The 13618-nt window shown below is 40.7% G+C and overlaps 1 protein-coding gene across 3 annotated transcripts in view; it reads left to right on the top strand.

The window, feature by feature from the left end:
- Positions 1–12385, top strand: part of UBE2A (ubiquitin conjugating enzyme E2 A) — a 70897-nt gene extending 58512 nt beyond the window's left edge. For 2 of the 3 annotated variants that reach the window (XM_057717895.1, XM_057717893.1), the window contains 6 exons: positions 3049–3287; positions 3427–3507; positions 3904–3929; positions 9571–9660; positions 10662–10750; positions 11083–12385. In XM_057717895.1, coding sequence (XP_057573878.1) covers positions 3244–3287; positions 3427–3507; positions 3904–3929; positions 9571–9660; positions 10662–10750; positions 11083–11211 — 459 coding nt within the window. In that variant the 5' untranslated portion in view covers positions 3049–3243 and the 3' untranslated portion in view covers positions 11212–12385. Of the gene's footprint in view, positions 1–2718; positions 2872–3048; positions 3288–3426; positions 3508–3903; positions 3930–9570; positions 9661–10661; positions 10751–11082 lie in introns of those variants that run through there. The other variant, XM_057717894.1, reaches the window with a different exon arrangement.
- The last annotated feature ends 1233 nt before the right edge of the window (positions 12386–13618 follow it).

Raw genomic sequence — 13618 nt, 5'->3', positions numbered from 1 at the left:
AATGTGGGGGCACAGTGTTCCTGCAATGCAATTCCATTGTGCAGTCAGGGAACACTCTCCCTATACCCCAGTGCCCTGGGGCTTCCAAACTACTTCAGTTCACGTTCTTGATTTTTCCTCATTAGGCAGTCAAAGAGCTACTCCTTAGCTATACAGCAAAGGAGTTTCAGAAAACAGACAAGCCCACAACAAACTCAAATACATCTCTAGGCTCCAATGAGTTTTAGACATTTATACCCAGGCTCTTATATCCAGAAGCCTCCCAGACCCTCTCCTTCTCTCCAGTACATTATATACCACTTCTCAGCAGGATGTTTTCAGCACATCTCTCTCAGGCTCAAACATCTATAAAAGCTGCCTATCAAGACTAAATTCCTTATCCTTGCATTTGAGGGTACTTAATTAACTTCTGTCATCCTCACTTTTCCAAGCCAAGGTCTCATCAGTCTGCATTAGCTGCTCTAATCTGCCCACTATCCTCAGATCCTGGTTAAGCTCCATGGCCATGTTCGTGCTGTTGCCCTCATAGAAACTGAGTTCCTCCCTCCCAAGCCCTGCTTTCATCTCTTCTGAAACACCTTTGAAATAGACCCATTTCAGGCAGCTTGTTCTAATGCTACCAGACTGATGATTCCCCTGCTGCACAGCTCCTCAGCATCTGTGCATTCACATGTTTCTGCTATGTATCTTGCTGCTGCTCTACAGGCAGAATTCTAAGATGCCACCCCCTTCCTCAAGATTTCTGGTCACCTCTTCCAGCTATTCTGTCAAACACTAATCTAGGTTCTGCTATGAGGCAATTTTGCAGATGTAATTAGTTCCCAAATCAGATGATTTTAAGATCAGGAGATTATCTGGGGTGGGCCTGACCTAATCAGATAAGGCCTTAAAGTGAACTGAGCTCTTCCTGAAGAAAGAGATTCAAACTGTGAGAGGAAAAAAAAAAAGTTAAAAAAAAGTGTGAGAGGGATTTGGCAGGAGAGAAATTCTCTGTTGCTGGCTTTGAAACTGGAGTAGGCTGCACGGCAAGGAGTGTAGGTAACCTCTAGGACCTGAAACTGGTCCCTGGCTGGCAGCCAGTGAGGAAATGGGGCCTTCAGTCCTACAACCACAAGGAACTGAAGTTGGCTAACAGCTTGTGGTAATTTGTTAAACACCAATAGAAAACTAACACACTTGCTTTTGTAGACCTTGCTCTTGTTGATTTCATATGTGTGTATTAGTAGACTACAAGCTCCTAGATGAGAGGAAAAGGAGGTTTTGAAATTATTTTTGTACCCCCTTCCCACCACACCATAATGTGATGCTATTAAGGAGACTTGCTTTAACTGATATGTTGGATTTAATGGAGATATAAATCCTTGGCCATGAGGGTACTTGTAAAGCAGCAGCTAGAATCACTACCATTGTCAGGTGCCTCCTGCCTCCCACGTTAGAAACAAATTCCTGCACATCTGATATCTTCTGGACATCTTCATGTGAATGTCTCATTAGTCCTACGAACTTAGTAAGTCCCCAGATTTCCTCTCCCAAAACTGCCCCTCCCTCTCTATTCCCTAATTCTGGTAATGGCACCTTCAAACCCCCAGTTATCTTGGGGGTTAGAACTTGAGCCATTGTTTGTTTGTTTGACAGTACTGCACTGCACTGTGCTGAGAAGCTTGTGGGAACTTAGTTCCCAACCAGGGATCGAACCTGTGCCCCCTGCAGTGGAAGCAGGGAGCCCTAACCACTGGAGATCCAGGGAAGTCCCCAGAACTTGAGCCATTGTTGACTCCTTTCTCTTGCCCCCACATTCATCTGTTGCCCCCACATTCTATCTGTTGCCAGGTCCTCTCCATTTAACCCCTCCTCTCCATTTTTGTTGTCTTTGTCTGGTTCAGTATCTCTCAAGAGTCTGGAATACTTCAAGAGTCTCCTAGTTGCTGTCCTGGGACCCATCTCTGATGAGCACAGTGCTGATCATGTCGCTTTTCTGCTCAACCACCTTCCAAGGAAGCCATTAGCTTGGCATTCAAAACTCTCCATGACTTAACCCACACTTACCTTTCTCATATTTTCAAAAATCCTTAAATGAGTATTTTGCCTACCTTCTATGTTATTTTGGGTTGACTTTTTAAAAAAAATTCTTTAAAACTGTTATTGCTTTTGCAGGTCCACATACTAATTGTGACTCTTCCCTGCAACCTGCAGCTTTTTCACGGGCATCTTACCGTTACTTTTACTTCAGACTCACTGCTCTTCCAATTCTCTGCAGTCGGATATTCTCATACCTTGGATTCTTCTGAACATATAGTAGCCGCTTGGCTTGTTGAACTGCCAAGGGGAAATGTGGTTCCAGAACCAAATTGTGAGTGCCCAAAGCTAAAGCCTCATTCTGCTTGCGCTCATTCCCTCCCCCAGGACACACAACACCATTTCATTCTGCTTTGGGGGTGATCATTGGCCCAAATGTTGGGACCCGAATCCCACACATTCATCCCATAGAGAAGGGACCCTCGACCTCATAGTCGAGGTCGATTTATTCTTTGGATTTTCAGTGATTTTAAGCACTCACACTCACCCCTCCCCAATCTCCAGTGTCCACAGGGGGTGTGCTCCCTAGAGTTCCGGCTTTTGGAGAACCGGTTTTGCCTCCACCCACTGCCTCCTCCTGGAGACTGGGACTTCCATCCTTCTTCTTCTCCCTCAGCCACTGTGCGAACTTTAATAAGTGATCTGATCTCCAAAAAAAAAAAAGAAAGAAAGAAAAAGAAAAAAAAGAAAAGAAAGAAAGGAAAAGAGAAGAAAAAGGAAAACAGAAAATAGCTTCCCAGGGTTCGTCTTAGAATTGGCAAATGGAGGTGGACCCCTTTCCACCACCGGATCCTAGTGAGTTCCAGGCAATTACATGCGGCCCGCAGCTCGCCTCTCACCGCCCCCCCCCCACCCCCGCCTCCCTCCGGGGTTTAATGACCTAAGCAACTTTCCGTTTCCCCCCCCTCCCCCAGCCCTGTCTTGGTACGGCCTGTCCGGCGTTCGGCGTTCACCCCCGCCCTTTTCTTCCAGGTTGGTTCAGCCCCCGTCTACTCCGGGGTGGTGCTTAGCCGGCGCCAGACCGACCCTCGACTTCGGAGAGGCAGTGCCATTCCTCTGGGGACTTCCCCGTCGGTTCCTTCGGTTTCCTCGGCCTCCTCGGCCGCCTTATCACCCGCGGGGGCCCGAGAGCTCGGTGTATGCCCCACGCCTGACGCCACTAGAGACATGTCCACCCCGGCTCGGCGGCGCCTCATGAGGGACTTCAAGAGGTAACCCGCCCGGGACGCCGGGGGCCGGGGGCTGCGGCCGGGGCGCAGGGCGGGGCCGGCGGCGGGCTGGGCGGGCGGAGGGGCGGCCGGCGGCGGGCGCGGGTGCCGGATCGCGGGGCCCCTGTCTGTTTCCCTGAAGGTTGCAGGAGGATCCTCCAGCCGGAGTCAGCGGGGCTCCGTCCGAGAACAACATCATGGTTTGGAACGCGGTCATTTTTGGGTGAGTCTGCGTTCCGTGTGGTGGCGAGGGTGGGCGACGCGTGTGCCCTCCGGGACCGGCCCGGTGCGGAGGCGAGGGTAGAGGGAGAGGGTTTGGGGCTGGCTGGGCCTAGGCGCCTCCCCGGAGCCTGTGCCTCGATTAGCTCGGTTCCCGCTGCCAGGGGAACCGTTTGGGGTTCAAAGGGGGGCGGGGCGGGGAGTGGTGGCGCTTCGGCGCGGCGGCCTGCCCGGGGTTTCTGAGCCCCAAACCTCTGTTGGTAGTGGCGTTGCGATCCGGGAAGCAGTGGTTTACCCAGAGGTGGAGCGAGCAGAGCACGTAATAGACATCTCTTCAGGTGAACCGGGGAGACGGGAGCCCCCGAAGCGGGAACTGACTGGTGTTTCCTCTGTATTGCAGGCCTGAAGGAACCCCATTTGAGGATGGTAAGAGAGTTTCTTTACCCACCTTTCAGGAGCCTGATCATCTGGGGAAAGGGTTCCCAGTCATCCTGGAAGTGCCTGCTACTTAGGAACCCGCTTCTCCCTAACCTCTGCCTACTAAAGGCTTGAGTGGAATCCAATCTGTGGCAGGTTGTTCTGGCTATTGTCCGCTTGACTAGAACAACCTTTTTTTTTTTTTGCTTCTTAAAAAAAAATCTGGGTGAGGCAGTCACTTTTTAAAAGGAGCATCCTACGACTGATGTTAAGGGTTTGTGAGGTTTGGGCTGTGAGCCTGCTGAGTTCAGCCCCCCATCAAGATACTGAGTTAGTACCAACCCAACCACTTGCTGATAGACTCAGAGACCCCAGGGACCATCTGGTTCAGAATTCTGTCACAAGGGCAGGAACTGTGTTCAGCAGGTGCTTAATGTGTGTTTGTGGGGTGTTGAATGGATGCAAGAATCCCTTGCACACAATTGTCTGGTTTCTACAATCTGGCAGTGAATGCCTGTCAGCCTCACTGCTTTAAGATGGTCTTTAATGGCACCTTTAATTGCCAGTTTGAGCATAATGTTGTTTCTTATGTTTAGATGAGTTTTCATCATGTGCTTTTATCAAGGCAGTTTCACAATTGAGGGGAGCCTTAATGTACTGTCTTGACTAGTGTCCAACCTACTTAAGCTACTACATGTACTTATAGGTACATGATTTTTAATGGGTTTAGGTTTGACTTCTAAAAACACAACGTGTTAATTGCTATTTAAGGATGTTTTAAAGCTTCCTATTTTGAGATAATTATAGATTCATGTGCAGTTGTAATAAATAATAATACAGAGAGATCTTGTATACCCTTCACCTGCTCCCCCCCAAACATCTTGAATGACTATGCACAACCAGGAAATTGACATTGATATAGTTTTAGTGCACTTAGTTGTGTGTGTGTGTGTAATTGTGTGTATGTATGTGTGTGTAGTTAATTGTTTTTCAAAAGTTAATACATTTTAAAAGATGATTAAAAGTATTTGAACTGCTGATTGACATCTTTAATATTTGAGGTATTTTTAAAAAGAAAAGGATCTTTCTGTTATTTTTTCCTCAATGACTTATCTTTCTTTGGTCACATACCATTTGAGAGATATCTATACACATATGCACACACATATGCACGTAACTCAGTTTGAAGGTGGGAACACAAACATCTCTGCAAACTACTAAGTACAAACTTATGTTGCCAAGTCAGTTTGCTTTTTGATGCTACCATCCACAAGGCATTGTGAGGTAGGTCAATATCAACCAATTCTATGATTTGTTTCAGATACTCAGATTTTCCTAGAAGACTGTAGACAGTAAGCTAAATACTTTTTGTTTCCTCTCTACCGTCACCCCCCTGGGTAAATATCACTGCTCTTCAGTGCTGCAATAAAAAGAAATGAGAGCAGGGGAGTGTGATCCTGAAGCCATACTATTGATACTTTGGTGCAGTAAATCATTTGAACTGATTCTGCTTTGCAGCAAGAGCTAGCTAGGCTTAATTTGCCTCTACTAGATTGGTGCTAGTTCTTTATACTTAAGCTTTATGTGCAGATTAGCTGTGTATTTGCTTTAACTCCAACAAGCTTTGTTTTCATTGGCTTCGTTTTTTCCTCCTGATTTTACTCAGACTGCTTTACGCTGAGTATGGCTTTATTAATAGTACACCACTTTGCTGGAGGTTGGCAACTTAAATATTTCAAGGGTGCTTCTCTCGTTTTAAGTGGTATGAATTGAAAAGGTACTCATGGAATCCATTATCTACCTGGACCTTCCCCCTTGACATTACTGGCTCTATTTTTGATGATGTGTATCTCCACCCTGACATTACTGAAAGGAATTACTCAGGCTAAATGACAGTACCCTTTTCTGATTCATTCTTTTGAGCAGTCCGCTCTCCACGGATGCTTCCTCAGGTGTCTAGAACACTGACCAAGGTTACAAGAATTTTTTTGACGATTTAAAAATACCTCTTATTTATAATTGGTGAATTTACTGGAAAGACCCAATGAGGAACAAGTGGCATAGTTAATTTTGCTGTTGCCATTGTATTATATAAATCAACAGCTCCAAAACTACTTTTGCTGCTTCCTTGTAAACCATTTGTAGTGGAAGTTTCTAGAACAGCCAGGTCCTAGTTAAAGAGATGAAATTTTAAGACAAGGGACTCTTAAAGGTATTTTGATTTAACTTCACACACTTGAAGCAAGAGGACTGTTCCCCAGAGCTTACACTACTGAACAAAACTTTGCGGGGGGTGGGGAAGGATGCTTCCTCATAAAATAACTTGGTATGTATGCTGAATACAAAGGCTAAGGAGCAACGTATTCTCTATCACATCATCTGAAAATTGTTAATAGACACAGTAAGATACTAGTATTTGATTTTCATAATACATGTATTCTTAAGGATTTGGTATCTTTTTTTTAAATGAATCAAAGTCCACTAGGGGTGTTCTTAAGGTCAATAAATCCTATGATGAAGAGCATTTGGGTATTATCTTAAAAATCAAACTTTTTCAGTCATCAGAAAAAAAATTTTTTAAGTACACGTACTTTGCTTTCTCCTCTGGGGTCACAAACTGGTGGCTAAATGGCAGAAAACACCTACAGAGGTGCTTTCTTTGGCCAATACAATATTTTCAAAAAATTGAGTTTGTGACTGTCTTTAGGCAGAACTCTCTATTTTAACCATATCATTCCCTATTGCCATACACCAGCCATTTAACACATTTATATAATTTTCCTGGTCCCTATATATAGATGGATTAATTGATACTTTCCTTACAATGTTGTGGCCTCCTCAGGAAGATAAAAAAGCAGTGCAGATTGTGTACAAAAATGGTGAGGCTTAAGTTTTCAATTATTTTAAAGCCTAGCCTTCTAAATATTCAGAGGATAAGCTCTACTCTCTCTTGTATAACCTCAGATTTTAAATTTCCTTAACATTTGTTTTTGGGTCTCAGAAATTGCATTGAGAGTTGTACTAAAGAGGTTCTCATTGTTTAATGTGGCTAAAAGAATAAAATATCCCTTTAAATGTGTACTTTGAGTAAGGTTTAGGTAAGTCCTAGTTTATAGTCACATTGACATAAGCAGGTGGTTTCACTTTTCAAGATATTAAATGAGCTCTTCTAAAAGACTTGATTAACTTCTTTGGTAGCTGGGTAACCACCTTGTTGAACTTTAGGCAAGCATTAGGCAGAAAGCTCAATTCGGGTTTTGTGAGCCACCAGCATATGTACTCAACTTGCATTTCACTGTAATTGTGTGATGTAGGTCAGAATGAAAGTACTATATAAAATTTGAATTCATTAATTGTATTTTTCTTACTGATAGTGAAGTTTGGATTTTTGGTTTTTGCTTCCTTCAGCTGGGTCTAGAGATGTGAAACGGTAGAATTATTGTAACTAAGATATTTATGAAGTACTTATTTTGTATCACTGTGCATCTTTCCCTCATTTAAACCTCACAGCAATGTTATGTAGCAGGTACTGTTATTAACCCTATTTTACAGATGAGGTACTTGAGGTTTAGTCAAGTTGAGCAACTTCCCCAAGGGTTTCATAACTAGCAAGTAGCAGAGCAAGGATTTGAACCCAGATCTGTCTGACTGCAAAGCTTCTGCTCTGCCCCATTGTGCTCCACTGTTTCCACTTATGTCTGTTTTCTGTGTGGCTTTACCACCTTTAGGTATCATTTAATGATGCTTTTAATTTAAAGTACCTGGGAGCTCTGCATGCTATTAAACCTGCCCAATTTTAGAGTAATTTTTGGAGCAATTTCTTGATGATAAATCTCTAAGATATAATTTAAGCAGATATCAACACTGAGCCAAATGTGTTTATACTTGAGATATATAAGGAAGTTCAAAGTTTGGAACTAACACTCATTCCCGCTTTTTCTTGCATATTATAATATCAGTAGAACTGAAAAGAAAGAACTGTGCTTTCTTCCTAAAAAATAGGAAGAGTTATGATCAGGTGGTGATAAAAGGAAGTGTGTTCTGATTGACTGTAGCATATTTATCCATTCCAAACTATTTTACTTTTTGTCCTTAGTTATAATGCATAGTGTCTTCAGATCTGACTTTCAAGTTTAGGGAATAACAATAGCTTGGGGAATATGTCTCCGTATGTTGCATTTTAAATTATTCTGAAACTTTGGGACAGTTTCATACCAAGGGGAACTTGGTTAGCAAATTGTTTCCTACAAGCTGCTGGTAGGAAACACACTTTTTGGTATTGTTATATGTAACATCTAGCAATAAAATGATTGTAGTCTTTTTTTCTTCAGTGGAAAGGAGGAATGGAAGCAAGGGGGAAATAAATTGCTGACTCTGACGGAACCAGTAACAAATTATACTCTATCTGAAGTGTGGTCTATTGTATTAGAATAATTTATTAAATGCACCACAGTAACATAGTGGAACATGCATCACCTTATACCAGATAATAGCTGATTCCTTAAGATTACTTGAAGAAATTTCAGTCAGGAAAAAACAATTGCCCAATTGTTTTCTTGAATTTATTAAACCTAATTAAAAATAACATTTTGAAGGAAATAATCCCCCCAAATCACAACATCCAACAATTCTTTTTTTTGGGGGGGGCACCCCACACGCCACATGAGATCCTAGTTCCCCAGCCAGGGATCGAGCTCGTGTGCCCTGCAGTGGAAGCACAGAGCCTTAACCACTGGACTGCCAAGGAAGTCCCCAACAATTCTTGAATGAGATCCAGTTTGTCGGTTTCTTATAAATAAGTCTGGAACTTAGTATGCTTTAGGGCCTCCTGCTACCTTAGTTGACACATATTTAAGAAAAATAATTTGTTTCAATAGTAGCATAAACAAACATTATTAGAAAGAAATTTACTGGAGACATGAATGCAATCTAATGTGATTTTTAAATTATTTCTGCCATTAGTTCCCTCCATTAATGTGAATAATTGAGTTGGTTTTATAGTGAAGTAGCTTGTGAGTCATACTTAAGGGTTTTAAAGAGGGACTGAAGTTTTTTCTGACTTACATTCAGTTATGTTTTCCTTATAGAGTTGCTATTACATGAAAAGGAGCCAGTGAACACTGTTATACTTATTCCCTGCTATTTTAAAAATAATTTGACTATTGATTTGTATTTCTAACATTGGTTTTTGAACCTTTGTGCTCTCATTCTTTCTAGTCCATTTAAAAATCACTGGAGAATTTAAGATGACAGCTGATTAAAATTGGCCTTTATTAAGGTCTTTCAATCTTCTAAAGGAGGAAGGCCACATTTTGGCTCTAGTTGCTTGTTTTAAGGATGGCTTCAAAATGTACAGTGGTTAAAGATATCCTGCAGGCAGTAATTTTGAGTTTAAGATGGCTGTATTTAAGTTTGGGGGAGAATAATGGAAAAACAAAAAACAAATAACCTTTGGGTGGTGGTTCTTACAATGTCTGTCCATTTTTAGGGCAATCCCTGGAGCTGTATCTCTTACCTGGTCTCTTTCCTCTCTATATCTTTGCATTATTTCATATAATACTTGAAAGAAAAGTCACTTAGCATTAAAAACAAAGTACTACTGAACAAAGCGATAAATAGGTTTTCTTAACCCTTTCTTTTCTAATTACAGGAACCTTTAAGCTTACAATAGAATTCACTGAAGAATATCCGAATAAGCCACCTACGGTTAGATTTGTCTCTAAGATGTTTCATCCAAATGGCAAGTATCACTTTTAACAGAGTATTTTAAACAACTCTACTGTTTCTTTGGGAGGTGTTCCACGTTTCCTATTTATTTGTCTCTCGTACCTGAGTATTTGTCTAGGCATCTTGCTGTTTCCTGAAAGCTGAACTTGTTCATGGTGGTCTATTGCTGTCTTGGTCTATGGTCCTAGAACTGAAGCAGTGAAGGGACATTGCCTTTGCTTTGAATCTGAGAGCCTCCTGGTTTTGATGATTTTATCATTTACTTACTAAACAAAAATAAGGATGTTCTTGAGATTTGCCTTCCAGATTGGGGTAGTTTTGTGTTGTAGTTATTTTCACTAGCATTTAGAACAGTCGTGTTCAGCTTTGGATGCAGATCAGAATTAGCATGGAACATTTCAAAGACATGGATGTCCTGGCCCCACTCCAGACCTACTGAATATCAAATTCTGTGGTTGAGGTCCAGATATACAGTATATTGGAAAAGTGCCACAGGTGATTTTAATTTACTGTTTTGCTGATTTTTTTTTTCCCTAGTAGTAAGCCTAGGACAACTTGCCTTTTATTCAGGTTAATAAAGTATTTTCCAGGGTATCAGATATTTTTATCTTCATGCCAAAATGAAATGAAACCTTGTGAACTCTGAACTATCTTTTGTTATTTCAGAAAGGAGATAAAGTTTAAAAATTTGGTGGAATGAATTCCTCATAAGTCTGTGGCTAACTAGACTCTTAAAAATGTGCATGGTTTCCTGGATGATAGGACAGTCTTTTCAGAATAACAAGCACTCAGTATCTTCCAGTTTTATACTGATGATGTGTGACATTCTCTCATCATCCTGATTGTTTCCCTAGTAGTGATTATGACACTTCTTTTAGAAAGGTAACTGGGAAGCAGCTTAGTAATCTTTCCTAAACCTCAAAAGCAAAGTATTCTTGACTATATTTGTCTTAACTATGATGTTAAAACCTTAATGGTTTTATGTTTAACATAATCTACCTCTATGTTCTTAAGTCTATGCAGATGGTAGTATATGTCTGGACATACTTCAGAACCGTTGGAGTCCAACCTATGATGTGTCTTCCATTTTAACATCAATACAGGTGAATTTTCCTTAATGTGACTATGGCCTTTGATGTGTTTATATTAGCAATTGTTTTTGAAAGTCATAAGTAAAAAGTAGGTCAGTAAGACCTAACCCATCAGAAAACATATATATATTTGCCTAGCTACTAGCAGATTAATGTAACTATAGATTATTATGCTGAGAGCAAATTTAGCTGCTAGCTAGGACAAGTCAAGTGAGTGTTTTGAATCTATATATTGGGATGACCAAAAAGTTCATTTGGTTTTTTGCGTAAGATAGTACAAAAAAACCCAAACAAATATATATATTTGTATTGAGGAACTGACTTTTTACAAATTGTCTCTATAGTCTCTATTGGATGAACCCAATCCCAATAGTCCAGCAAACAGCCAGGCTGCTCAGCTGTACCAGGAGAACAAGCGGGAATATGAAAAACGTGTTTCTGCGATAGTAGAACAGAGCTGGCGTGACTGTTGACCCGGGTGCAGGAAAAGAAGAAGCTGGTCATAAGAAAAATATATATTGATGTGTTTGTCACCATCCTCTTCTTCAGTGTCATTACATTTACTTTATTAAAAACAAAATAGCTGTTGTGCTGTTTCCATCTTCCCTTGCCAAGCTTTTCCTACCCCTTCTACCCTCTCCTTAAACATCAGAAAACACCCTGTATGAGATCAAATGTACTGTACCTGGGTTACGTGCAAAAATTACTAATGCTTAATTCCTTTTCTGTTGTATCTCATTTCCAGTTTTAGGGCAGTATTGTGTTACTGTACTTTACACTAAGCTTTTTAAATGAATTGTTTTACAAGTGGTGCTTATGCATAGCTTGATGACCGGAATGTTATTTTTAATGGAATGACTGCTGAAGTGTTTCACCCTGGCTGGTCCTTCACTTGTGTTGGATTTAGAAGTGAATTTTTGGAATATGGCCTATAGAAAACAGGGAAACAAATCCATACAAACATCCATTTTGAAAGAGCAATGGAAGCTACAAAGGCTATGATACTAAGATCTAACCAACCTAAATTATATTTTTTACTGGTAGGAAAGAGACTGTTAAAGGACTCAGGCAAAGGAGTTGCAGCAGTCATAGTAATTGACACATGCTCTCCTTGCAAGGTATTCACTGAACACACCCAAGCTAAGTTTCAGAATACTGAAGTCTTCTGGATTTTCACGTTTTAAAGAGGTGTGGGAGCAGAGGAATGGAAACAATCATTAGTTTTTAAGCTAGGGAAGGTTGGAGATCCTTTAATCTTTTTAAAGGAGCAGTGCTACCCTAGATAAACAAATTTATAATCCCCCATTGATTTTTTAGAGTTTTAATTAACCCAAGGAAGGGAACATATCTGTGGCAAACCATTTTCCACTCAAATCCTCAGTTAATGCTGCATGCTTTAGTTTCTTCCTCCCTTTCAGTATTATAAGACACTTAAAGTCAATGTTTGCAATCTTTCTTTGGATATTTATACTTTTAGATAGACAGTACCTTTAAGTAGCAGTGTGGGACAAGGCTTGTAAATGTTTTGTCTGATGTTCCATTGTCACCTTTTGTGCATTTATCACTCTTCTAAATCTAACTTTGCACAAGTAACCCATGTAAAAAATGTACATTTTTCAAAACTTGTAAATAAAAATAACCTTAAAATTTTGTAGTCAAGGTATAATTATATGTTAGCTCAGTATGAACTTTTAGTATTAATTTATTGGACTCTCATATCTACTCATTTCCCCCCTCAAAATAAAAATTACAGTAAAAGCAGAAATACAGATTCTGGGAGAGGGAGAAGAGTAGATACTGCTGGAGAGGACATATTTTCTTTTCAGTTATGAATGTTCAATGCTTTTTTAAACATTCTAACAGAAGTATTAAATAAAACAAAGTTACTTCAGCATATATTATAGTCAATGAAGGAAATGAAATTGTGGTAAGGGGGGAGAATTAACCTGGAGATTTACCAGCACCCTCAGAGACCAAGATCTAACTTGCTGATCCTGACATTACACCTCTTAAAAAAGCCCTAGCTTAAAAAACAAACTAAATAATAAGATGGTATTTTCAGTCTTGTGTAAAGCTTGGGAGTACAGGTATCCTCAGTGTTACCTTGTTTAAACAAAACTGCTTTCTTCTGAGGAGCAACCTATCTCATTTTAGAGAGACAAGGATAGTGACTGTGGAAACTCGCTTCTTAACTCCGCGGGGGATGGGGTGGGGGGGGCGCAATAATTGAAATTAAGTCCTTATGGTGTATGTACCCACTCATCCTCTAAGACACGGCACTTAAAGGAGCCTCACCATGAGGGAGCTCATCCTGCACTGAACACATGAACTGGTTAGTTCCACGTAGGAGCAACATCCTTAAATGTGCTTAAATACTCTCTTAAGTCCATTTCTGCTTCAAAGTAGAACGACATTAAGTTGGTCTTTATTTGGCAGATTGGTTTTACATAAATTTCTTCATCCTGCTGTGGCTGGGTATCTTTTTTTTTTTTTGGCAGTGCCGTGCAGCTTGTGGGACCTTAGTTCCCCAACCAGGGACCAAACCCAGGCCCAAGGCAGTGAAAGTGCTGATTCTTAACTGCTGGACCACCAGGAAATTCCCATGGCTGAGTATCTTAAATATTGAAGATATTGACACTGTCACTCATACTTGAAAAAATTAAGGTGAGACTGGGAATGTGCAAGTTTAATTTTTTTTTAACACCTCTTGAGAAGCACTATTCCCAACCTCTTTCATGGGATAGTCCTTTTAAAATCTTTCAACAGCATCAACAAGCTGACCCCCCCCAAAGCATCATATCCATGGTTAAAGGCACCACAAATCATTCATTTCAAAGTTTAATGCTAATTTGCCTTTTTTCTTTACAGTTTTTTAAACAA

Source organism: Hippopotamus amphibius, chromosome X (genome assembly GCF_030028045.1).
Source record: "Hippopotamus amphibius kiboko isolate mHipAmp2 chromosome X, mHipAmp2.hap2, whole genome shotgun sequence".
Lineage (NCBI taxonomy): Eukaryota > Metazoa > Chordata > Mammalia > Artiodactyla > Hippopotamidae > Hippopotamus > Hippopotamus amphibius.
This window is presented reverse-complemented; position numbering and strand designations above follow the sequence as displayed.